This window comes from Oryza sativa, chromosome 1, assembly GCF_034140825.1.
Source record: "Oryza sativa Japonica Group chromosome 1, ASM3414082v1".
Lineage (NCBI taxonomy): Eukaryota > Viridiplantae > Streptophyta > Magnoliopsida > Poales > Poaceae > Oryza > Oryza sativa.
Genome location: NC_089035.1, coordinates 12939499 through 12963422, shown reverse-complemented (window position 1 = coordinate 12963422; position 23924 = coordinate 12939499). Strand labels below are relative to the sequence as shown.

The following is a 23924-nucleotide window of genomic DNA, read 5'->3' as shown; positions in this document are numbered from 1 at the left end:
AGACAATACTTAATATTGGCTTGTGATTCATACTAAAGATTTGAGAGACCGACAAAATGGAACACATGTTGCTCATGACTGAACTTAATTATAGTCTCACGAAGGAAAATGTCAAAAAGGATTATTATCATGTGAGGTTAGTTGGTGGCATATTGGCAAAAGTCTGTTAAAATTCAAACTTGAAGATTCTTTGTTCTCAGAAAATCAATAAATATAAATGGGCTATGTTAGAACTTAATTGCATTTCAGTGAATCCGTGAATGATAAATACATGCTTAAATAGTGTTCGAACTGCTTTAGCTATGTATTTGTCTTTTTTTTAATCATGCAACTGAGTTAATATCAAAATATTGAAAAGATATATACCATATTCTCCAACGCAAGTGCTAAACCTTTTTCTTTTGAGAATTTTTATAAACTTATCTTCTCTGTGGACACTGGAAAGTGCAAATTTACAGTGGGGTAAACATTTTTTTAACTGCACTATCAGCTGATCGGTCAAGGACTTTTTACAAGCACAATACTGATTTTCTTTTTTGAAGGGAACAATACTGATTTTCTTACTTGCACATAAGAAAAGTATCTCAATTGCCACACATACCAGCAAATGACAACTTGCTATATATGTTCAAATGCTGCAATATCTCTTCCCCCCTCCAAACACTGAGCTGGTAGTGGACACAGAGAGTTCTGCACTCTCTTTCACTGAGGAGAGCAGAACAGAACAAGAGGAGGAGAACAAAAAAAAAAAAGAGAAAAATCCTATGGCCTCTTGTGCATCACCAAGGCTCAAATCCCTGTGCCACCATCCACTCTTCATCATCTTGCTTGCTCTCTCATTGCTGCAGACAATCACAGCAGAGGATGAGCAGGAGGCTGATAGGGTTGCCTTCCTCCCTGGGCAGCCAAGGAGCCCACAGATGTCTCAGTTCTCAGGCTACATCACTGTGAACAGCCAGAATGGCAGGGCACTCTTCTACTGGTTCTTTGAGGCTCAGGCACTGCCTTCCAAGAAGCCTCTCCTGCTCTGGCTTAATGGAGGTTGTTGTCATTTGTGCATTGAGCATATGCATTTCTTTGCTTGATGGATTGTTCATTCATATTGATCAGTAGCAAGCAAACAAGTATTAGTTGTACTTTGATTTGTCTGCAGCTATATATGTTTATTCACCTGATGTGTGATGGTTTAGTTCGTCCTTTCTAAGTAGTCATAGAATATTTACCCTGTCATTTTTGTATGTGTGTTTCTTTCACTGTTTCTTGTTTTGTATCGCCATTCAACTGAATTTCCATATTCAGGTCCTGGTTGCTCATCTGTGGGCTATGGAGCAGCTTCTGAATTGGGTCCTCTCATGGTCAATGGAAATGGAACAGGTTTGGAATTCAACAAGTTTGCATGGAATAACGGTACGATATTATTGTTCATCTTTTACCGCTCGTATCATGTTGCACTCCGAAGTCACGTCATGTGTAAAGTTGCTACCGGTCAATGTGGGACTAACAGAATTAATCTGCAATTGTTCCTCTCCATGTTTCAGAGGCCAATTTGTTGTTCTTGGAATCTCCTGTTGGAGTCGGCTTCTCCTACACAAATACCTCGTCTGACCTAGAGAGCATCGATGACCGTTTTGTCGGTATTTATCTAGTCTCAGGATCTTCAACTTACCTCCCTTAAAGTCTGAAAAATTTGTGTTATTGTGCTCATTAACTGTATTTTTCGAGCGGCGCAGCTGAGGACACCTACAATTTCTTGGTGAATTGGTTCAAGAGGTTTCCTCAGTACAAAAACCATGACTTCTACATCTCTGGAGAGAGCTATGCAGGTATTGTGCAGACAGCTCCCTTTCTTCCAACAAAAATATAGAAAAGTTGAATAAGCCCACAAGAAAAAGAAAAAGATACCGGATTTTCACCTTTTGTTAATTAATGAGTAGTGTAAGCATGCAAAACAGGAATAAATCCACCATCTTTCCACTCCTCAATATTCTCTAGTCAAAAGGTTTAGCCTAGAATACATGTAGTCATCCAGATCCTATTCCCTGAAGTCTTCAGTCCACACCAATACATGGATCCCACTATACCACCTTTATTAGGTCCTGAACAAGTTGATGTTTGTTATTCTGTTGAAAAATACAGCTATCTTTTGTTAGGGTTGGAATACTCATTTTTTGTTTGCTTCTGTCACTAAACCCAAAACAGTCCTATCAAGGGTCAAAGGAGAGAGTGGCTTATTCAACAAACTATATGGTCAAAAGTACTCAGATTTAAACATTGGTGGCCATCTAGTGGACACACGTATCAGGGCATATGCTGCAAACCACATCATCCAATGTGTTTCACAACATGCAAACATAACCTTGAATAATAAGACAGTTACCAACTTTTTATTTTGTGGGGAAAGACACTTACCAACTTTGATGCAACAGGGCACTATGTTCCTCAGCTTGCTGATGTAGTGTATGAGCGCAACAAGCATGTTGAAACAAACCAGCATATCAATTTGAAAGGATTTATTGTAAGTACCTTATGAAACTGATCAAATTTTCTTTTGGCATCAGATTTCTGCTGAAAGAATGTTATATTGGAAATTAGCTTGAGACCTTATATGTGAGTGCTATTTCCTCGAACATGTTTATGAATGATTGTGTATTTGTGGGCTTTGCTGGATCTCTGTTTATTGAGTTGTTCTAGTTTGAAACGCTGACAAGCAATTCTTTTATCTTATAATACTTTCATTTCCTCATTCATACCATTCAATTTAAGCATATTATGCATTCAGTATGCTCTCCCAAAACAAACTGTCAATGATCCAATCACAAATGCCAACAATATTTTGCAGGTTGGCAATGCAGAGACTGATGATTACTATGACTACAAGGGACTAGTTGAGTTCGCTTGGAGTCACTCAGTGATCTCAGATCAACTCTATAAGCATGTCAACAATGTTTGCGACTTCAGGTTATCACCCCGTAGCAATGAGTGTAACCATGTAATGGGATACATATATGATCAGTACGATATGATCGATATTTTCAATGTGTATGCACCTAAGTGCAACACTGATGACTCATCCCTCTTTTCCACCTCCTACAGTACAGCTGATATGAATGCTAAGGTAACTGTAATGCTTAACAACTAGTATTTGTACTGTAGCAAATATGAAAACAGAATGAACTGAAGATAATTGAATGCAAATTTCAGAAGAGGCTTAAAGGCACGAGGATGTACTCAGGGTATGATCCGTGCTATTCGTCACATATCGAAGATTACATGAACAAGATGGATGTGCAGAAATCACTTCATGCGAATACGAGTGGATTGATCAAGGACAGAAAATGGAGTATCTGCAGGTCATATATGCATGAGCTTCCTTGTGAATTTCTGATTGATCAGATATACTAAATGGATAGAAGAAATGACATCCTCCATACATTTGCAGTTATTCAATATTCGACAATTACGACATCACGGTCTTCTCTGTTCTTCCTATTTACTCTAAGCTTATCAAGGCTGGCCTACGAATATGGGTCTACAGGTTTGGTTCTTGCATACTAGTTTGCCTTAAGAATTTGATCAAGATATTATGTTATGCTACAAACTACATTATCTATAAGGGACAATTGCCCTTATATCTCATTTTTTCTTCATCATGCTTTCAAAAAAGTTTGTTTCATTTCCCTGCCTTTGACTGTCATGAGTTGGTTTAGTGATTTTTTAAGTGCCACTCAAGTAGACTCATACTTACATTCAGGACCTGCTTTTACTTATGCTCACTAAATTCTGTATAATTTCGAATTCATCAAAGTCATCACAAAATTTGGGACCAACACGAGGGAATTATCAATTTGATTTTACAGTGGAGACGTGGATGGCAGGGTTCCAGTTATTGGATCCCGGTACTGCGTAGAAGCCCTTGGCCTTCCTGTTAAGTCACAGTGGCAACCATGGTACCTAAACAATCAGGTTGTTACCCTATTACATATTCCGTGTCATCTACGTGTATTAATCAAAATAAAGTGTAAAATTATGAATTACAATTTGTAATATTGCACAATTTCTTCACCTATGCAAATCCAATGTAGGTTGCTGGGAGATTTGTTGAGTATCAAGGATTGACAATGGCCACAGTAAGAGGAGCTGGACATGCAGTGCCACAAGACAAGCCAGAACAGGCACTGGTGGTAATCAATTCCTTTCTTTCAGGCAGGCGACTACCAACAAAAAACAACCGATGATACAACCCAGATAAAACTTACACATAAAAATAAAGAAGGAATAAGTCATCGATATTATCATACATAGATGAAACAATACATGTATTGTAGGCTCTTCATGTATGCAATTGTCTGTGTCAACTAGATGCCACCCTATACATTAATCTGTATATTTTCCTTATGTTTGAGTTTTATGTTGAGAATGATAATTTCAACCCTATATTTTCAAACAAAGACTAGAACTTGCCCTTGTTAATTCTTTGAATGTTTAGCACAATCTTATCAATGTAATTGCTTGAGACTTGAGATGCTTTACCAACAAAAGTTACCAAGAGCTTCAGGCTGGATAGAAAGAAGTGAAAGAATGCAACAGCAGCATTCAAAAGGATCAGACTGAAATTCAAACTGTCCCTTAAAAGGAATAATTTCAGCTATGCCATGGCTCCTGGAATAATGGTTGACACTTCTTTCTCAAACAATAATGGTTGACACTCATTGAGCAACTTTTAGGACAAATAGTCCCAACTTCCTTTTAACCTAAATTTACCTTTCATCGGTGTGTTAAGAGCTGTTTACCAAGAAGAAATGTGTCAATCAGAGTGAGCCCTTCTTCAGGTTTATTAAGGGGTACCAAATGTCCAGCACCTCTAATCGTCACCATGGTCATGCCATCGTACTCCACAAATCTTCCTGCAACCTATATTGCAAGTGATTTCCAGATCAGTGCTACACTGCTACTAGAATACAGATTCACATCCATCAACTAACTTGACTAACTACATCAGTGCTACATTGCTACTAGAATGTAACATCACTGATGATAGTTCAAAAATTCAGACCTGTCTGTTCAGGTACCAAGGTTGCCAGTCCCTCTTGATATGCAGCCCAAGCGCTTCCACGCAGTACCTTGACCCGATCACTGGGACCCTACCGTCGGCATCTCCACTAAATGCAAAACAATCTTACTCGTATTAAACTTCCCAGCACTATTTAGCAGCTGTTTTGAAGGATTAAAATTCAGATAGAAGCAGCGTTATATTTCTGATAAGTTTTAAGAAGTGTTATCAGGGGAAAATATGCTTGCTTGGATAGGTGATGAAAATGTTCATGTCTGCATGTATTTGGAACAGGAAAATGGTCTAAAGGTACAGGAAGAGGAAACACACCTGTAGAGCCAAATTCTGAGTCCTGCTTTGATGAGCTTCGAATAGATTGGCAAGACAGAAAGCACCGAAAAGTTGTATGACCTTAGAATGGAGTCACTGCATGATAAATCAAAAATTAAACAATTCAAATAAATATTAATGTCTACTTAGCCTAATATTCACAAAGATGGCTAAATATCAGAATAAAAATGTATGATTTACGACAATAGTGTATTGAACTGTTAAGTGTAGATAGAATTTCATTTAGAGTTGCAACTACTGTTAGATTTTGTTGGGCTGTGTATATGTGTGTGTGTGGGCTGTGTACATGTGTGTGTGGTTCTAGGCCGAGAATATTTATAGCGCCATTGCTGGGAATTATATTTCTAGTAATATCGTTAAGAAATATCAGCAGTGGCGCTGCGGCCGGACGAGCTGAAGACATTTGTGATTGTTTTTCTAGAAGCTTCATACCCTCTCTCAATTGTTTACTCTGTACATATACAAGCATATGGGTACATGGGTCTCTTGGGCCACAACACACATACAACCTTTAGGAAATGGTACAAGATTCCATGTTTTGTTCTTTTTAAGAGCCTCTAGTTCATCTAGCATAGCTTGATGCCACCTTGGATCTTGTTTTGCTTCTCTCCAATCGTTTGGACTTTGCATTGGATCTAGTGATGCTACAAAGGCCTTATATGTAGATGATAAAGAGTCATAAGAAACATAGTTGGATATGTTATTCTCATCATCACCCTCATCTTGAGCTTCAAAACCATACCTTAGTGGAGGTTTCCCTGTATTGCTTCTTACACCCTTTCTGACGGTAATTGGTAAGTTAAATTCTTCTCTAACTTCTTCGTCTCCTCCCCCTGACTCCAAAGTCCCTTACTCATGACTTACATCTTCCACTACCTGATTATCCTCTTCAACTTGTTGGATTATTGGAGACCTTGTTATACTTGTGTAAACTTGAAGATTTTCCTCTTCATATGGCTTACTCCATTCTTGCTCTTGTGCAATAGGACTACTCATAGGACATGGAATTGAACCAACCACAAACTTTTCTTTCTTTGATAGTTTATGTCCCTTTGGACCCAAGATTTCACCTTCCATTTGTTGACTATCATGACCACTAGTTGAATTATCAAGATCAATGAATAAAGAACTTAAATATGTCTTCTCACCATAAAATGAGATAGATTCTCTAAAAGTAACATCCATACTTACAAAGGTTCGTCGTTCTGATGGACTCCAACACTTATACCCCTTCTGGCCAGATGAATAGCATATAAAGAAGCATTTGACAGCTCGAGGATCAAGTTTTCCAACAGAAGGTCTATGATCTCTAACAAAGCAAGTGCAGCTGTGGAACAATAAATTCATTCTTTCCCAATATCATCTCACATGGTGTATTCATTCCAAGTATCCTTGATGATGTGCGGTTGATAAGATAAGTTGTCGTCATTATTGCCTCGCTCCACAGAAATTTAGGTACATTCATAGCATACATTAATGAACGAGTTATCTCCAAAATACGACGATTTTTCCTTTCAGTGACACCATTTTGCAGAGGGGTATCAGGCCAAGAAGTCTGATGTAATATTCCTTCCAATGAAAGAAGTCTACCAAATTCACTATTCAGATACTCCCCTACATTATCAGTTCTGATAAACTGAATCTTAGCATTAAAATGATTTTTAATATATGTATAAAAGTTCTGGAAACATTTAAGCACCTCATTCTTATGCCTCATAAGATATAACCATGACATGCGAGAGTAGCAATCAATAAATGTAACAAAATACTTCATTCCACTCACAGAGACTACGGGTGAGATCCATACATTTGAGTGAATCAACATATAAGGCAATATACTTCGGAGTCCCCTACTCACATATGATGTTCTTGTATGTTTCCCATACTCACATGCATCACATACTAACTTATGTTTATCCAATCTACTCAGTTCTGCCGGAACATCTTACTCATAGTTTCAAAAGATATATGCCTCAGTCGACAATGTAGAAGTAATACCTTAGTCTCTTCTTCACTTGTGGAAGCCATCAATGCAAGACATACATCTTCACTTGTCCCCTTTCGATCCAAGTACCAAAGTCCATCACGACTGATGCCAATCCCAAGTTTCTTCCCTGTTTGCCTCTCCTGAATTAAACAATTCTCACGATCAAGAGACCCAACAGTCCATATGATCAACAAGAAAACTTTTTGAAACCAAATTCACTGGAAAGGAAGGAATATATAACACTGATGATAAAGTGATTGAAGGAGTACACTGCACTGTACCCTCTCCTTTAACTGGGCATGATGTTCCATCAGCCGTTTGAATTCTTTCTTTTCATGTAAATGGGTATGGTTTATATGATGCAAATTCTCCACACATACCCGTGACATGTCTGGATACACCCGAGTCTAGTATCCAATTTGAAAGAGATCTATTGATGGACATAAATGCTTGGTTTGAGTTATGTGAAGTGGAATGAACAAGGTTGGCAACATCAACATTTGTAGGTCTAGAAGAACCCTCTTCAAGAGTGACTACATTAGCTTTGTGATCACCTCTATACTCATAGCCTCTACCTCTGTTACCTCTACCCGCATGACCTCTTCCACCTCTTGCCCCGCCCTTATCACCATATCTTCCTCTCCCATAACTAGGCTTGTGTGGAGCACGACAATCACGCATAAGGTGTCCCATCTCACCACAATTGAAGCACTCCCTGATCTTTTTACTTTGTGCAACTACATATGTGGGATTTGGTGAAGATGGTGTGACACTAGGCAATACTTTCTTCTTAAGCTCCCCATGTGCCATAGTTGCAATAGCCTCATCAACGTAGGAAGAGTGGTTTGATGAAATATTGCATCTCTTCTCCCTTCAAACTCCGAATTTAGGCCCTTCAAGAAGTCAATGACCCTTCTGCACTCAATCCATTTTCTCATTTTTGCTATACAAACGGGGTGTTCTAACCCAAGAGGATCATAATGATCCAAATCTAACCACAAATGCTTCAGTTCTGCAACATATTCTGCAACAGAACGTTCCCCCTGTTTCAAAGCACTTATCTTCTTTTGTGCCTCCACCATTAGCATCACATTTCCTTCTCCCGAGTAAAAATTAGTGAGAGTTTTCCACATCTCACTTGCACTAGAGATGGTCTCAACAGTTGTTGTAACAGTAGGGATAAGTGAAGTTAACAACCACGCTAATATTAAAGAGTTGGTAGTACTCCAAGTCTTCCACTCAACACTTAATGTACTGTCAGGCTCCTTTATCTCCCCTGTAACATATCCTTCTAATCCCTTTGTCTTCAAGATCAATAATGCTCTCCTTCACCAACTCAAATAATTTTTGACTCCTTCTAATTTAATATCATTTTGCATCAACTCAATTTTTTTACTGATTCAGCATGCGAAACAATCGCATTGCTGGTATTAGAGGTCTCACTAAGTTTCTTAGCAAGCATATCTACCAATTTACCCATCACCTGTTCAATCCCTTGATTTTCCCGCATTACAGCAAGTTAATAGCAGCTATATCCCTTCTTCTCACCTCCACAAGTTAATCTGTTCCCCTTCTTTTATTGCTGTGAGACTTCAATCTGACCAAATCCTCACCTTCTCAACAGTAGCAGTAGAAAAAATTCTCACCTTCTCAAGCAGCATCCGCAACACTTTCTCAAGCAGCAAGCGGCAGCTGCACCTTCTCAATCAGCACCTCTACACGCTAGCAAGCAATATCACCATCTTCTCTCCACACACACAATCGCCAACAGTAGAAGCGCACCTTCACTCCACACGCCATCGTCAACTTGCCCTCCGCGCATGCGGTCGCCGTTGGCGCTTCCAGCTAGCTACACCTTCTCTCCATGTCGGATTCCTCCAAGCACAACCACAGCAGCTGCCGGTGCCTCCACCGTCAACACTGTCGCTCCCTCACCACAGCAACCGTCGCTGCCTTGCTCCCTCACCACAATAGTTGCCACTGTCTCCACCCTCAACACGCTCTCTTCCTCGTCAGGAGCTCCAGCACCACACGCCAGTACACCTAGGGGTGGGCGTTCGGTCTAACCGAAATTTTCGGTCTCGGTCTTCGGCCTTTTGGTTATTTCGGTCTTTGAAAAGTGAAGACCGAATTTCAACGCAAAAATGTCAGGACCGACAAATTCAGTCTCGGTCTTTTCGGTCTCGGTCTCGGTCTGACCGAAATTCAGCAACATTTTCATATATGCAGAGAAATAATGGAAATTTTCAACACAAAAATCACAAAAAAAAATCCGTAAGCACGTATGAGTAAAAACTCTTATTAGGTTATATGCCTAGAAGAAGTAGGGATGTGAAAATTAGAGTTTAATCCTATTGAACTTAGTGGATTGTAGATTGTATTTATACTTTTTTTTTGTTAATTCGGTCTTTTTGGTCTATTCGGTTAACCGAGGAGACTAACCGAATTGACCGAACAAAATTCGGTCTTTCACCTCCTAGGACCGAATTGATGACCGAATTTCTCGGTCTCGGTCTTTTTCTGCCCACCCCTAAGTACACCGCCGGTGCGCCGCGCTTCTCTGGCCATAGCCGCCGCCAGCTAGGGTTTAGTGTCGACGCAGTCGCTGGCGACCAAGCTCTAATACCATGAAGACATTTGTGATTGTTTTTCTGGAAGCTTCACACCCTCTGTCAATTGCTTACTCTATACATATGCAAGCATATCGGTACATGGGCCTCTTGGGCCACAACACACACACAGCCCAACAGGAGTGTGGCGCACCGGCGTCGTGGAGGCGTTGGAAGGCAGAGGGCGCAGGCGCGGAAGCCAGCGGTGAAGGGCCGGGACGACGGGCTCACGCTGGAGCAGCGTCGCGAGAGGGACGCAAAGGCGCTGCAGGAGACGGCGGCCAGGAAGGCAGTACAGGGACTCACGGGCTCACGGCGACCAGAGGGAGCAGGACAGGTAGAGGCTAGCGCATGCAACAAGGTGCACTGGTGGAGGAAGCAGAGGAGTGTGGGCCGAGGATTTGGTGAGCTTTTGCTGTTGCCGTTGCAAGAAAAAGGGGGGGGGGTTAGTTTGCTGTGTAGCTGCTGTAGCTTTTGTCTGCTATTGCAAGGTTAGGTTGAGATCTCACAACAAGAAATGAAGGGGCACACGAGATTTGGGGGCAGAGCTGCACTTGGTTCTGTTGGTCACTTAAGAAGGTGAGGAATTTGGTCATTGTAACTTGATCTGTACTGCGGTGGTTAAATCAATCACTTGGGAAGGTTGGAACTATTCTACTGATGTTTTGCTTGATATTGTTGTTATGGGAAGAAATAGAAGGGATGTAGTTGTAGTTGCTGTAATGGGGGAAAATCAAGGAATTGAACAGGTGATGGGAAAATTGGTAGATATGCTTGCAAAGAAACTCAGTGAGACCTCTACTACTATCAATGCAATTGTTCCTCATGCTGAATCAGTACAAAAAATTGAGTTGATGCAAAATGATATTAAGTTGGAGGGTGTCAAAAATTATTTGAGTTGGACAAGGAGAGCAATGTTGATTTTAAAGACAAAGGGGTTAGAAGGATATGTCATAGGAGAAGTGAAGGAGCCTGAGAGCACAAGTGTAGAATGGAAAACTTGAAGTACTACCAACTCTTTAGTGGTAGCGTGGTAGTTGACCTCACTAATCCCTGCTATTGCTACAACTGTTGAGACCATCTCTAGTGCGAGTGAGATGTGGAAAACTCTCACTAATCTATACTCAGAAGAAGGTAATATGATGCTAATGATGGTGGCACAAGAGAAGATAAGTGCTTTGAAACAGGGGGAGCGCCTATGGCAGAATATGTCGCAGAGTTGAAGTGTTTGTGATTTGATTTAGATTATTATGATCCTCTTGGGTTAGAGCATTCTAATTACATAGCAAAAATGAAGAAATGGGTAGAGCGTAAAAGGGTCCTTGAGTTTTTGAAGGGCTTAAATCCGGAGTTCAAAGGAAGAAGAGATGCAATGTTTCACCAAACCACTCTTCCTACCTTAGATGTGGCTATTGCAACTATGGCACAAGAGGAGCTTAAGAAGAAACTATTTCCTATGCCACATCGTCTTCATCAAGTCCCACCTATGCAATTGTACAAGGTAATAAAACTAGAGAGTGCTTTAATTGTGGTGAAATGGGGCATCTTATGTGTGATTGTCGTGCTTCTCACAAGCCTAGTTATGGAAGAGGAAGAAATGGTGATAGAGGAGGAGCAAGAGGTGGAAGAGGTTATGAAAGTAGAGATAACAGAGGTAGAGGCTATGAGTACAGAGGTGATCACAAAGCTAATGTGGTCACTCTTGAAGGGGGTTCTTCTGAACCTATAAATGTTGATGTTACCAACTTTGTTCATTCCACCTCAGATAATTCAAATCAAGCATTTATGTCCATCAATGGTTCTTATCCAAATTGGATATTAGACTCTAGTGCATTACACATGTAACGAGTATGCGTGGGGCATTTGCATCATATAAACCATACCCATTTACACGTAAAGAAACAATTCAAATTGCCGATGGAACATCATGCCCACTTAAGGGAGAGGGTACAGTGCAGTGTACTCCTTCAATCACTTTATCATCAGTGTTATATATTTCTTCCTTTCCAGTGAATTTGGTTTCAAAAAGTTTTCTTGTTGATCATATGGACTGTCAAGTCTCCCTTGATCGTGAGAATTGTTTAATTCAGGAGAGGCAAACAGGGAAGAAACTTGGGATTGGTGTCAGGCATGATGGACTTTCGTATTTGGATCGGGGAAGGACTAATGAAGCCATGTGTCTAGCTTTGATGGCTTCCACAAGTGAAGAAGAGCTAAGGTGTTATTTTTGCACTGTCGATTGGGACATATATCTTTTGAAATTATAAGTAAAATATTTCCAGTAGAGTTCAGTAGAGTGGATAAACATAAGTTAGTATGTGATGCTTGTGAGTATGGGAAACATACAAAAATGTCATATGTGAGTAGAGGACTCCGAAGTATGTTGCCCTTTATGCTAATTCACTCAGATATTTGGACCTCACCTGTGGTTTCTATGAGTGGAATGAAGTATTTTGTCACCTTTATTGATTGCTACTCTCGCATGACATGGATATATCTTATGAGGCACAAGGACGAGGTGCTTAAATGCTTCCAGAATTTTTATGCTTAAATGTTTTCAGAATTTTTATGCATACATTAAAAATCATTTTAATGCTCGGGTTTAGTTTATTAGAACTGACAATGGAGGGGAGTATATAAATAAGAATTTAGTAACTTTCTTTCATCAGAAGGAATATTACATCAAACTTCTTGTCCTGATACTCCTCCACAAAATGGGGTGGCTGAGAAGAAAAATCATCATCATTTGGAGACAGCTCGTTCATTGATGTATACTATGAATGTACCTAAATTCTTGTGGAGTGTGGCTGTAATGGCAGCAACATATCTTATCAATCGTACACCATCGGGAATACTTGGGATGAAGACACCATATGAGATGATATTTCACAAGAATGTATTTGTTCTTCCACCAAAGGTGTTTGGTTGCACATGCTTTGTCAGAAACAACAGACCTTCTGTTGCAAAACTTGATCTTCATAGGTTATTCCTCTGGCCAGAAGGGGTATAAGTGTTGGAGTCCATCAGAACAATGAACATTTGTAAGTACGGATGTTACTTTTAGAGAATTTGTTCCATTTTATGATGAGAAAATAGATTTAAGTTCTTTTTTTTGTTGATCTTGATAATTCAACTAGTGTAATCATGATAAACAAAGGGAGGATAAAATAATGGGTTCCAAGGAAGATGAACAAGCGAAGGAGAAAAAAGTTGTGATTGGCCAAATCCCAGTTGATATGAATGATCCTATATAAGAGCAAGAGTTGAGAAAGCCACATGAAGAGGAAAATCTTCAAGTTTACAAAAGGAGGGCAAGATTTCCAGTGATCCAATAAGTTGTAGAGGATAATTAAGTAGTGGGAGATGCAAGTCATGTGCAAGTGCCTTTGGAGTTAGGGGGAGAAGAGGATGAAGTTAGAGAAGAAGAATCTAACTTACCAATTGCCGTCAGAAAGGGTGTAAAAAGCAATGTAGGTAAACCTCCCTAAGATATGGTTTTGAAGCTCAAGATGAGGGTAATGATGAGAATAACATATCCAACTATATTTCTTATGACTCTTTGTCATCTACATATAAGGCCTTTGTAGCATCGGTAGATTTAGTGGGAATTCTAAAGAATTGGAGAGAAGCAAAGCAAGATCCAAAATGACATCAAACTATGCTGGATGATCTAGAGGCTCTTGAGAAGAACAAAACATGGAATCTTGTACCATTTCCTGAAGGGAAGAAAGTTGTCAACTGTAAGTGGGTATATACAATAAAGCAAAACCTTAATGGAAAGAAGGAAAGGTAGAAAGCAAGGCTTGTTGCTAAGGGGTATAGTCAAACATATGGAATTGATTATGATGAAACTTGTACAACTAATTTTGATTGGTCACTGCATCAATTAGATGTCAAAAATGCATTTTTACATGGAGACCTTCAAGAAGTGGTGTATATGGATATCCCACCTGGATTTAGCACTTCACAAACTGAAGGAAAAAAGTGTTGAGGTTGAAGAAATCTTTATATGGTCTCAAACAATCACCAGGAGAATGGTTTGATTGTTTTCAACGTGTAATGCGTGCCTAGTGTAAAAAACCGGACCGGATCGGCGGTTCAACCGGAACTGGAGGTTGGCACGGTTCGGTCGAATAGAAAGACCGGACATGCATTTGAACCACTTTCAACCGCCTAAACTAGCCGGTTTTGCGATGAACCAGGCATAAAACCGTCTTTGGTCGGATCGGACTAAGACAAACTGGGCCGAGTTAGTGTGTTTTGGGCCATACATGTCCACAGGCTTGATTTTTTTAGCAAAAATCGAAGGAAATGTGCACTGGTGGGGAGTCGACCCCGAGTCGATCGGTTACAAGCCAACTCCCGTAGCCATCCTACCATCCAAATGTATGTGACAGTACAGAAATACATATATTACATATATATTACATGTACTTAGTAAACTGCGGTTCGACCGACCGGTTCACGGTTGAACCGTGAAACCAGTGAACCAGCATGGTGACCGGGTCATCTACCGGTCACGTTTTTTTCACTATGAATATGTGGCATGGGTTATAAGCAATGTAATGGGGATCATACATCATTCTATCATCATAAGGGATGTCACGCTACTATCTTTGCCGTGTATGTGGATGACATGATTATCATTGGGGATGATTCTATAGAGATAGCAAGATTAAAAGAAAATCTAAGTAAGGAATTTGAACTTAAGAATTTGGGTCAGCTGAAATACTTAGGCATTGAGATTGCAAGATCTCCTAGAGGGATAGTACTTTCACAATGAAAGTATGCGTTAGATCTACTCAGTGACACAGGTATGCTTGGTTGTCGACCAGCCTCTACACAAATTGAACAAAACCATAAGTTGTGTGCTGAATTAGGAGACCCAGTAAATAAAGAGAGTTATCAAAGACTTGTGGGACAGGTGATATACTTGTGTCATACAAGACCTGATATAACCCATGCTGTAAGTGTGATAAGTCAGTATATGCATAATCCTGTCACCGGTACTGTACCAGGTCCGACATTACTCACGGCAAGTAATCCAATGAAGACGCGACCAGCAAGAGTACGCAGGCCTAATGTGAGAGTAACTGGGCCGGAATGGGCTTAGGTCCAGAATGTAAACGTGCGAGTATATAAGCACGAGTGAGCAGAGGGGAAAAGGCATCGAACAAGTGAACAGAAAACTATTCCTCCCTAACTACTGCATCTTCCCCTGCTCCAAGTTCTCTCTTCTGTTCTTCCCCTTCCTCCTACCCCTTTCTCTCTGTTCGAATCTGCTCCTCTAATCCTAAATTCCCAAACTCGCAAGCAGATTCGTAACAATAGGTATCAGAGCCATCCATCCTGGAGTACCTCGACAAACCTAGATACTATTCCCGTGCGCAACTCAAGTCCCAAGAGATGGAGCAACAATTGGCGGAACTCGCGGCGGCCATGGCGACAATCCAGAAGCAGAATACCGCCATCCAAGCTTCGATGGGATCCTTGGAGGAAATCAAGCCTATGGTGGTGGAGCTCGCGAGCTGGAAACCGGCGGTGGACAAGGCCATGACGGAGATGCGGGACGACCTCGGCGACCTGCGCCAGCAAGTGGAGCGGATATCCCGCAATCCAATTCTCGCCGTCAAGCCAGCGGATCTGCCCCCTCTTCTACCCACGCCGACGGTGCCGAAGGAGGAGGAGACGGCCTCCAAAGGGGCGGACGCGAGTTCAGGGCCGTGAGGCCGCAACGTTGCAACGATGAATCGGGGGAAGGCGTCTGGAGATGATTTCTCTCCAACGTCTCTCCCGGCCAAGGGATTCCATGGGGGTAATGCTAGAGTAGATTGCCCACAATTTGAAGGAGAGAACCCTAGAGCCTGGAAAATGAAATGCGAAACTTATTTCCGAGTAAGTGGGATTAGCCCGGATGTGTGGGTTGGGGTTGCTGCTTTGCAATTTTCGGGGAGTGCTCTAGTGTGGTTGCAATCCACCAATGCTCATGTGGAATTGATGGGGTGGAATGATTTCTCGGAGGCTGTTTGTGCTAAGTTCGGGAGGGAGGAATTTCAGAGTCTCATTAGACAGTTCAAGAGGCTTAGGCAGGAGGGAACCGTTCTTAGTTATGCAGAAAAATTCAATGAGCTGATGCATCAACTCTATGCTCATCATCCATCCTGGAATTCAGTATTCTTCATTACTGAATTCCTTGATGGACTGAAACCTGAAGTTCGCGCAGCCGTAATTTTACATCGTCCAAACGATTTGGATACTGCTGTGGACCTTGCTTGTTTACAGGAAGAGGTGTTGGAAGCGGGACGACGGGATTCGCGTCGGATTGATGGAGGTTTTTCTCATCGGGTCGGACAGCGTACTGTGGGGAATGTTGCTTTCACTCCTGGGCGAGCTGGTGGGCGAGTTGATGACAGAACTCAGCCTCTGGAGGATCGAGTGGCAGCACTATGTGCTTATCGCAAGGCTAAGGGATTGTGTCACACTTGTGGGGAAAAATGGAGTAGGGAACATAAGTGTGGGCCAACTGTGCAGTTACATGTTGTGGAGGAGTTACTCGACCTGCTTGAGGAATCGGATGGGGAAACCAAATCCGCTGGAACTGATGAGCTGACAGAAAGGGCTTCTGAAACTGTTAGCGAAGTCTGTCAGATTTCTAAAGAAGCTATGCTAGGGACTGAATCTTCTGGAACTTTGAGGCTGCAAGGATTAATACAACAGTATGAGATAATGATGCTTGTAGACTCTGGCAGCACTCATAGCTTTATATCTGAAGAAATGGCAGGCAAGATAAGAGGCAATCAGAAAACTGTGCAATCTTTTCGAGTTCGGGTTGCTGATGGGGGAATACTCCAATGTAACAAAGAAATGCAGAATTGTCTTTGGCTGGTTCAGGGTGTTTCTTTTCAGAACAACCTGAAAGTGTTACCTCTTGGAAGTTATGACGTAATACTTGGAATGGATTGGCTTGAGCAACACAGTCCTATGCAAATTGATTGGAGGGCTAAGACTCTGAGATTTAAACATGCACAAAAGGATGTTTGTTTGCGAGGTGTTAGAGCTGATATTAGCAGCTGTACATCTCTATCTGTCAATCAAGTTCAAGGACTGATTCATCGGGAAGCTGTGATGCAAGTGGTTGAGTTGTGTTCTCTGATCAAGGAAACAACAAATACAGAAGTACCTCAGGCTGTCGACCAGTTGTTGAAAGAATTTGTTCATGTCTTTGATGAGCCACAAGGTTTACCACCGGCCAGGGTCTTTGACCATTCAATTCCTTTACTGCCAGGAGCAAAACCTGTTAACTTGCGACCTTATCGATATAATCCAGCTCAAAAAGATGAGATTGAACGGCAAGTTGCGGATATGCTCCAACAGGGAATCATACAACCCAGCTCTAGTCCTTTTTCATCACCTGTTCTGCTGGTGCTTAAGAAGGACCTTACTTGGCGATTCTGTATTGACTACCGCCACCTTAATGCAATTACAGTCAAGAATCGCTACCCTTTGCCAATTATCGATGAGTTGCTTGATGAATTGGCGGGCTCCTGTTTATTCACGAGTTTGGATTTAAGAGCTGGCTATCATCAGATCCGGATGCGCCCAGAAGATGAGCACAAAACAGCGTTTAAGACGCACAATGGACACTACGAATTCAGGGTTATGTCCTACGGCCTTACCGGAGCCCCGGCTACCTTCCAAGGATTGATGAATCAGATCTTAGCTCCATTGCTTCGCAAAGGAGTGTTGGTGTTTATAGATGACATCTTAATCTATAGTCAAAATTTGGACGACCATGTAGCCTTGCTGCGACGGGTGTTTCAATTGCTAACTGATCATCAACTTAAGGTCAAGAGAAGCAAATGCTCGTTCGCCCGTGCAAGTCTAACATATCTTGGGCATGTTATTAGTGCAGAAGGTGTGGCCACTGACTCAAAGAATATTCAAGCGGTGCGCAACTGGGCAGTACCCTGTAATGTGAAGGAAGTGCGAGGATTTTTGGGTCTTGCGGGGTACTATCGGAAGTTTGTACGCTCTTTTGGTATTATCAGCAGGCCCCTTACTGATCTGCTCAAGAAGAATGTGGTGTTTGTTTGGACGTCGGAGCATCAAGCGTCTTTTGATGCCTTGAAGGAAGCTCTAGTTTCGGCTCCTGTCCTAGCACTACCGGATTTCTCCAAAGTTTTTGAAATTGAGACTGATGCGTGTGATAAGGGTGTTGGCGCTGTGCTGATGCAAGCTGGTCATCCGTTAGCCTTTCTCAGTAAATCTTTGGGGCCTCGAAATCAAGGGCTGTCCACTTACGAGAAGGAGTGCTTGGCGATTCTTCTCGCTGTGGAACAATGGCGCTCTTACTTGCAGTTTGGAGAGTTTATAATCCGTACTGACCAGCGCAGTTTGATTCATTTGGATGATCAAAGATTAGTAACACCTTGGCAACAGCGTGCTCTGACCAAACTGCTTGGTTTACAATACAGAATTGTCTATAAGAAGAATTGTCTATAAGAAGGGACTGGAAAATAAAGCCGCCGATGCTTTGTCACGCAATCAGTCAACCGATGTGTTTCAACTCAGTGCGGTGTCTTCCTGTATTCCAGTTTGGTTGGCAGATGTGCAGCTGGGATATGCTCAGGATCAAGTTTCCTCTCAACTGTTGACTAAGCTCTCGTTAAGTCCAGAGGCGCTCCCTGAGTACAGATTACAGAATGGCATTATCTACCATAAGGGAAGGATTTGGTTGGGTAACAATGTGGAGTTACAGACTAAGGTTCTGACTGCACTGCACAATGCAGCAATTGGGGGTCATTCTGGTACTCAGGCAACCTTCAGTCGAGTGAATAAGTTATTTGCTTGGCCTGGACTCAGAAAAGCTGTGCGCCAGTTTGTGTCGGCTTGTTCCATCTGTAAACAGGCCAAAGCAGAACGGGTTCGGTACCCAGGTTTCTTACAGCCTCTTCCAGTGCCCAAGCATGCTTGGCAAACAGTCCATCCTCAAACGGACGGCCAAACCGAATGGGTAAATCAGTGCTTGGAAACCTTTTTGAGATGCTTTGTGCACGCTTGCCCTAAGAGGTGGTATCGTTGGCTCGCTTTGGCGGAATTCTGGTACAATACTGCCTTCCATTCGGCTCTGGACAAATCACCATTTGAGGTATTATATGGTCATTCTCCTCGGCATTTTGGTGTGCTCGATCGCTTTGAGTGTGCTGTTCCAGATTTGCAAGACTGGCTGAAGGAACGGGAAGTGATTACCAGTTTGCTGCGACAACATCTGTTACGAGCTCAGCAACGTATGAAGTTCCAGGCTGACAAGAAACGTTCTGATCGTGAGTTTGAAGTTGGTGACTGGGTGTTCCTGAAGGCACAGCCGCATGCTCAGTTCTCCTTGACAGGACGTTCTAATCACAAATTGGCTTTCCGTTATTTTGGTCCCTTTCAGATCTTGGCGCGCATTGGAAGCGTGGCTTATCGCCTGCAACTACCGACAACTTGTGCTATTCATCCAGTAGTACATGTCTCACAGCTCTGTCAGGCTTCTTCACCAGCTCCTGACTCGTCGATTCAAGACCTGCCAGCGTTAACTGAAGATGAAGCGCTACCAGTTCAAATTCTTGCTCGTCGTGCAGTCAAGAAAGGCGCTGGAGCTGTGGAACAACTCAAGATTCGTTGGTCTGGTCAGACGTCCGCTGAAGCAACCTGGGAGGATGGTGCTGCACTGCGTGCGCGTTTCCCTGAAGCACCGGCTTGGGGACAAGCCGTTTCTGAAGAAGAGGGGAATGTCACCGGTACTGTACCAGGTCCGACATTACTCACGGCAAGTAATCCAATGAAGACGCGACCAGCAAGAGTACGCAGGCCTAATGTGAGAGTAACTGGGCCGGAATGGGCTTAGGTCCAGAATGTAAACGTGCGAGTATATAAGCACGAGTGAGCAGAGGGGAAAAGGCATCGAACAAGTGAACAGAAAACTATTCCTCCCTAACTACTGCATCTTCCCCTGCTCCAAGTTCTCTCTTCTGTTCTTCCCCTTCCTCCTACCCCTTTCTCTCTGTTCGAATCTGCTCCTCTAATCCTAAATTCCCAAACTCGCAAGCAGATTCGTAACAGATCCTAGAAGTGGTCACATGGATGCTGTGTATAGAATTTTGAGATATTTGAAGGGAAGCCTAGGTAAGGGCTTATGGTTCAAGAAAATTGACATCTTGATGTGGAGGGATACTGTGATGCAGATCAGGGCAACTGTCTTGATGATAGAAGGTCAATATCAGGCTATTGTGTATTTGTTCGTGGCAATTTAGTATCTTGGAGAAGCAAGAAACAATTGGTGGTGTCTCGTTCAACTGCTGAGGCAGAATACAAGTCAATGTCGATTAGTTTGAGCGAGTTGTTATGGGTAAGAGATCTTCTAACTGAATTGAAGTTGATGATAAACATTCCCATGAAGTTATGGTGCGACAGCAAATCAGCCATTAATATTGCTAACAATTCAGTCCAACATGATCGAACAAAACATGTGGAGACCGATCGCTTCTTTATTAAAGAAAGGATAGATGACAAAACCTTGAAGTTAAACTTTGTGAATTCTAGAGAACAAGTGGTTGATTGTTTAACGAAGGCTTTAGGTGTTAAATAGTGTATGTCGTCATGTAGCGAGATGGGCATGATAGATATTTATCGCCCATCTTGAGGGGGACTGTTGGGCAGTGTATATTTGTGGGTGTGGGCTGTGTACATGTGTGTGTGGTTCTAGGCCCAAAAAGGGTCCATATATGCCCCTCGTATATGTATAGCTGAATATGCAATAGAGAAGGACTTCAGATTTAAAAGAAAATATAAAATTTTAAGAGTTTAACAAATCTACAGTTGCCACTCTAAATATTTTTAGTGGAAGAAATTTAAGCCGATTCTTAAGTTAAAAAAAAAGAAAGAAAAGAAGCCAATTCACCTGCAAACCTTCCATTTTCCAGGGAGCATCCCATTTGCATTTGCATGGAATGCTTTCTGCACGTCTGGCTTGTTGAAGTACTTCTCAGCATATGATGAGTAGCACGCGTCATATCCTGAGAACATCCTAATCCTCCTACTGAATTGTTCCTACCAAGTCAAACAACAAGCCTTAGAATTTCAGAAGCAGAACTAATTTGAACTATTTGTCATCAACCTGATCGCTTGCTTCGAGTGCGTGATCGAAAGCAGCTACTCTTGATGTTTGAGCAAGATTGCACTTGGGTGCATAGATATTGTAGATGTCAATCTCTTGGTATTGTCTGAAAATACTACTCATGGCTTCATTGCAATCATTCGTCCAGTTTGAGATCTTGAAGTTGCACACCTTCTTGACGCGCTCATAAATTCCATCTGACACAACTGCGTGGCTCCAAGCATATTCAACAAGACCTTTTGAGTCGTACTGATCATCAGTAAGTGGATTACCAACCTGTATTTGGGCCCAAGTACCAATGTTATGATTCCAGAAAGTTTAGAACTTATTTCGAGAACTGCAAGATTTTATTTTTCCTGTTGGACCTTCAATAATAGATGAAATACTCTTTTCTGATGTTCCACTGATTTTTATCTAAATTAAAGACCATTATCTAGAAAAAGCATCATCATTACTGTCAATATGTTGCTAAAATATTATAGGTGAAATGTACTTTCAGCTCTCGGATTCTTAACGAAGAGTTTTTGAGTCCATTAAAATGGACTTTACCAAATAATATTGCCATCCAGTTTTGAAATATGAAAGAATGAAGCCAAACCAGCAATACTGGCAAACTAATCAGTGAATGGATGTACTCACAATGAACCCTTTCAGTTTGATATATCTGTTGGCCTTCTTGTCTTTGTTCCTCTCATAGACAAGGTCTGCAAGCTGTGGCACATAGTGACCTGCATTAATTCGAAAATTCTTGTTGGTGATGTACAGGGAAAAGGAATTATAGGGCATCTTTTTTACTACCGCATATGAGATATCACATAATTCTAGTATGACCAGTCAATACCACTAGTAGTGCTCAATGGGATGAGGATCTTGCAGGAATGAAACATTTCATTTTGGAAAATGAGGACACGCCTTCATATCTAAATAGTATGAAAATGATGTCAAGTCATGATGTTAACCAGGACATATTCACTTTGCTTCTATTTTCACGGATTATGATATCCTTCTTCCTAAGCACCTAAATATGCTTTTTTTTTATGGTTACAGGACAGATCACTATATTACCTGCAACTAAAATTTTGAACTTCTAGAAACTTGTAGTAGACATATTAGGGCTCAGCAAACTATCTTATATGCATAATCTGAACTATTGGCTCAAATCTAGTAAAAATTTGAATTAGTTTATCTCAAAGCCAATTCATGGTTATTACGGAATAGATACAAGTATTACTAATAAATTCCTAATTGGAAAGGTCAACTATAATCTGAATTTGATGCATTAGCATCATTTCCTGAACCTTTTCAGACATGTAGGCTACAATTTCAAGGTTGGTTGTTCTAATCAAAACAACAAAAAGAAGGCCAAGGGGGCAAGAGACGACTTTCATGTTCATGTGAAGAATTACCTGCATAGCTCTCTCCTGAAATATAGAATTCATGGTCTTTGTACTGTGGAAATCTGTCCAACCAATTTACCAGGAAATTATATGCGTCCTCGGCTACAAGGAAGGAAGGCGCCAAAAACATCTCAAATGTGACAAACAATGGTCAAGAAAAATATACTTTACCAATAACAATACTGAATTACCTACAAAACCATCATTCAGTTTGGTGAGGTCAGAGGATGTGTTGGTGTAGGAGAAGCCAACCCCAACTGGGGACTCCAAGAACAGCAAATTGGCCTCTGGCAAGAACAATGTGAAAAACAGTGACATGCGTATAGCATTTTATTAATTTGCTCAAACCAATTGGAACAATTATAAGAAACAAAAATGCTTAGTTTTTGCACAACCTTTGTTCCATGCAAATTTGTTGAACTCAAGCCCAGCTCCATTTCTGCTAACTCTGAGGGGCCCTAGTTCAGAGGCAGCTCCATATCCAACTGATGAGCAACCTGGCCCTGCATGCACATATGCACTCATGTAACAAATGTGTACCAAAAAGTTCACATTTCTATTGCAGAAGTAAATGATTCAGACATTATTGCACAACCTCCATTGAGCCAGAGCAGGAGAGGCTTCTGAGAGGGCAGTGCCTGGGCCTCAAAGAACCAGTAGAAGAGTGCCCTGCCATTCTGCCTGTTCACAGTGATGTAGCCTGAGAACTGAGAGACCTTCGGGCTGCTTGGCTGCCCGGGGAGGAAGGCCACCCTATCAGCTTCCTGCTGCTCATTGTAACCAGCAGCAGCATAGCAGTGCAAACTCTGGAGTGAAGAGAAGAAGAAGAGAAGGAGAAGAGCAGCAAAGATGAGTTGCTGCTGCTTGTGTGGAGATTGGAGAGGAGAAAGAAGAGGAAGAAGAAGACATCTTGCTGTTGCTGCTGCTTCTGTTGCCATGTGAAGTGTGAAATGTGCAGCTAGGACAAGAGCAGCATGGTCATGTAAAAAGGCAGAGGTGGCTCACTGAGTCACACTGCTCAATGTGTGCGACAGTGAGAGCGAGAGAGAGTGAGATCATGTGAACGGCATTGGAGGGGTCACAGGAGGGGGCTCACCTCTGACTGAGAAGAGGAGGAGGATCACAGGTTGCATACTTGCATTGCAGGCGAGCAGCAAGGCTGCATATATGCAATGCACATGTGAGCACAAAGGGGATAAGGAATTTTATTTTAGCTGCGCCGCGCGCTGTTGCCGAGGGGCATCTTCTGTGTTCTGTCCGTGTTGGGGAGTGTGGTTCTTGGCATGGTCTCTCCCGGGGGTCAAAGATTTGGTGGATGTGTTCTTGGCGTCTTGCCTGACAGAGATCGATGATCACGGAGAACATGATCCAC

At 41.8% G+C, this 23924-nt stretch overlaps 2 protein-coding genes across 6 annotated transcripts; one reads left to right on the top strand and one right to left on the bottom strand.

The window, feature by feature from the left end:
* The first annotated feature begins 613 nt into the window (after nucleotides 1-613).
* On the top strand, nucleotides 614-4470 carry LOC4326840 (serine carboxypeptidase-like 26). Of its 2 annotated transcripts, none has more exons than XM_015766669.3 (10): nucleotides 614-1041; nucleotides 1300-1407; nucleotides 1539-1634; nucleotides 1731-1823; nucleotides 2427-2515; nucleotides 2840-3115; nucleotides 3205-3350; nucleotides 3440-3535; nucleotides 3858-3963; nucleotides 4083-4470. In XM_015766669.3, exons 1-10 carry the CDS (start codon nucleotides 633-635, stop codon nucleotides 4233-4235), a joined length of 1572 nt encoding a protein of 523 aa, XP_015622155.2. In that variant the 5' UTR covers nucleotides 614-632; the 3' UTR covers nucleotides 4236-4470. The 2 variants fall into 2 exon arrangements, with proteins under 2 accessions (XP_015622155.2, XP_015622154.2); XM_015766668.3 differs by having other exon boundaries at nucleotides 3202-3350.
* On the bottom strand, nucleotides 4235-23685 carry LOC4326839 (serine carboxypeptidase-like 26). 4 transcript variants are annotated; one of them, XR_010738896.1, is made up of 11 exons: nucleotides 23148-23685; nucleotides 22948-23055; nucleotides 22744-22839; nucleotides 22562-22654; nucleotides 21795-21883; nucleotides 21156-21431; nucleotides 20940-21088; nucleotides 7400-7528; nucleotides 5381-5476; nucleotides 5054-5159; nucleotides 4437-4911 (listed from the first exon to the last, which is right to left on the bottom strand). XR_010738896.1 is itself a non-coding variant. In XM_015766667.3 (10 exons), the coding sequence occupies exons 1-10, from the start codon at nucleotides 23488-23490 to the stop codon at nucleotides 4765-4767; spliced, it is 1503 nt and encodes a 500-aa protein (XP_015622153.1). In that variant the 5' UTR covers nucleotides 23491-23685; the 3' UTR covers nucleotides 4235-4764. The 4 variants fall into 4 exon arrangements, 2 of the variants coding, with proteins under 2 accessions (XP_015622153.1, XP_025881007.1); XR_010738895.1 differs by lacking the exon at nucleotides 7400-7528 and having other exon boundaries at nucleotides 4235-4911; nucleotides 5054-5211; XM_015766667.3 differs by lacking the exon at nucleotides 7400-7528 and having other exon boundaries at nucleotides 4235-4911.
* Nucleotides 23686-23924: the final 239 nt, after the last annotated feature.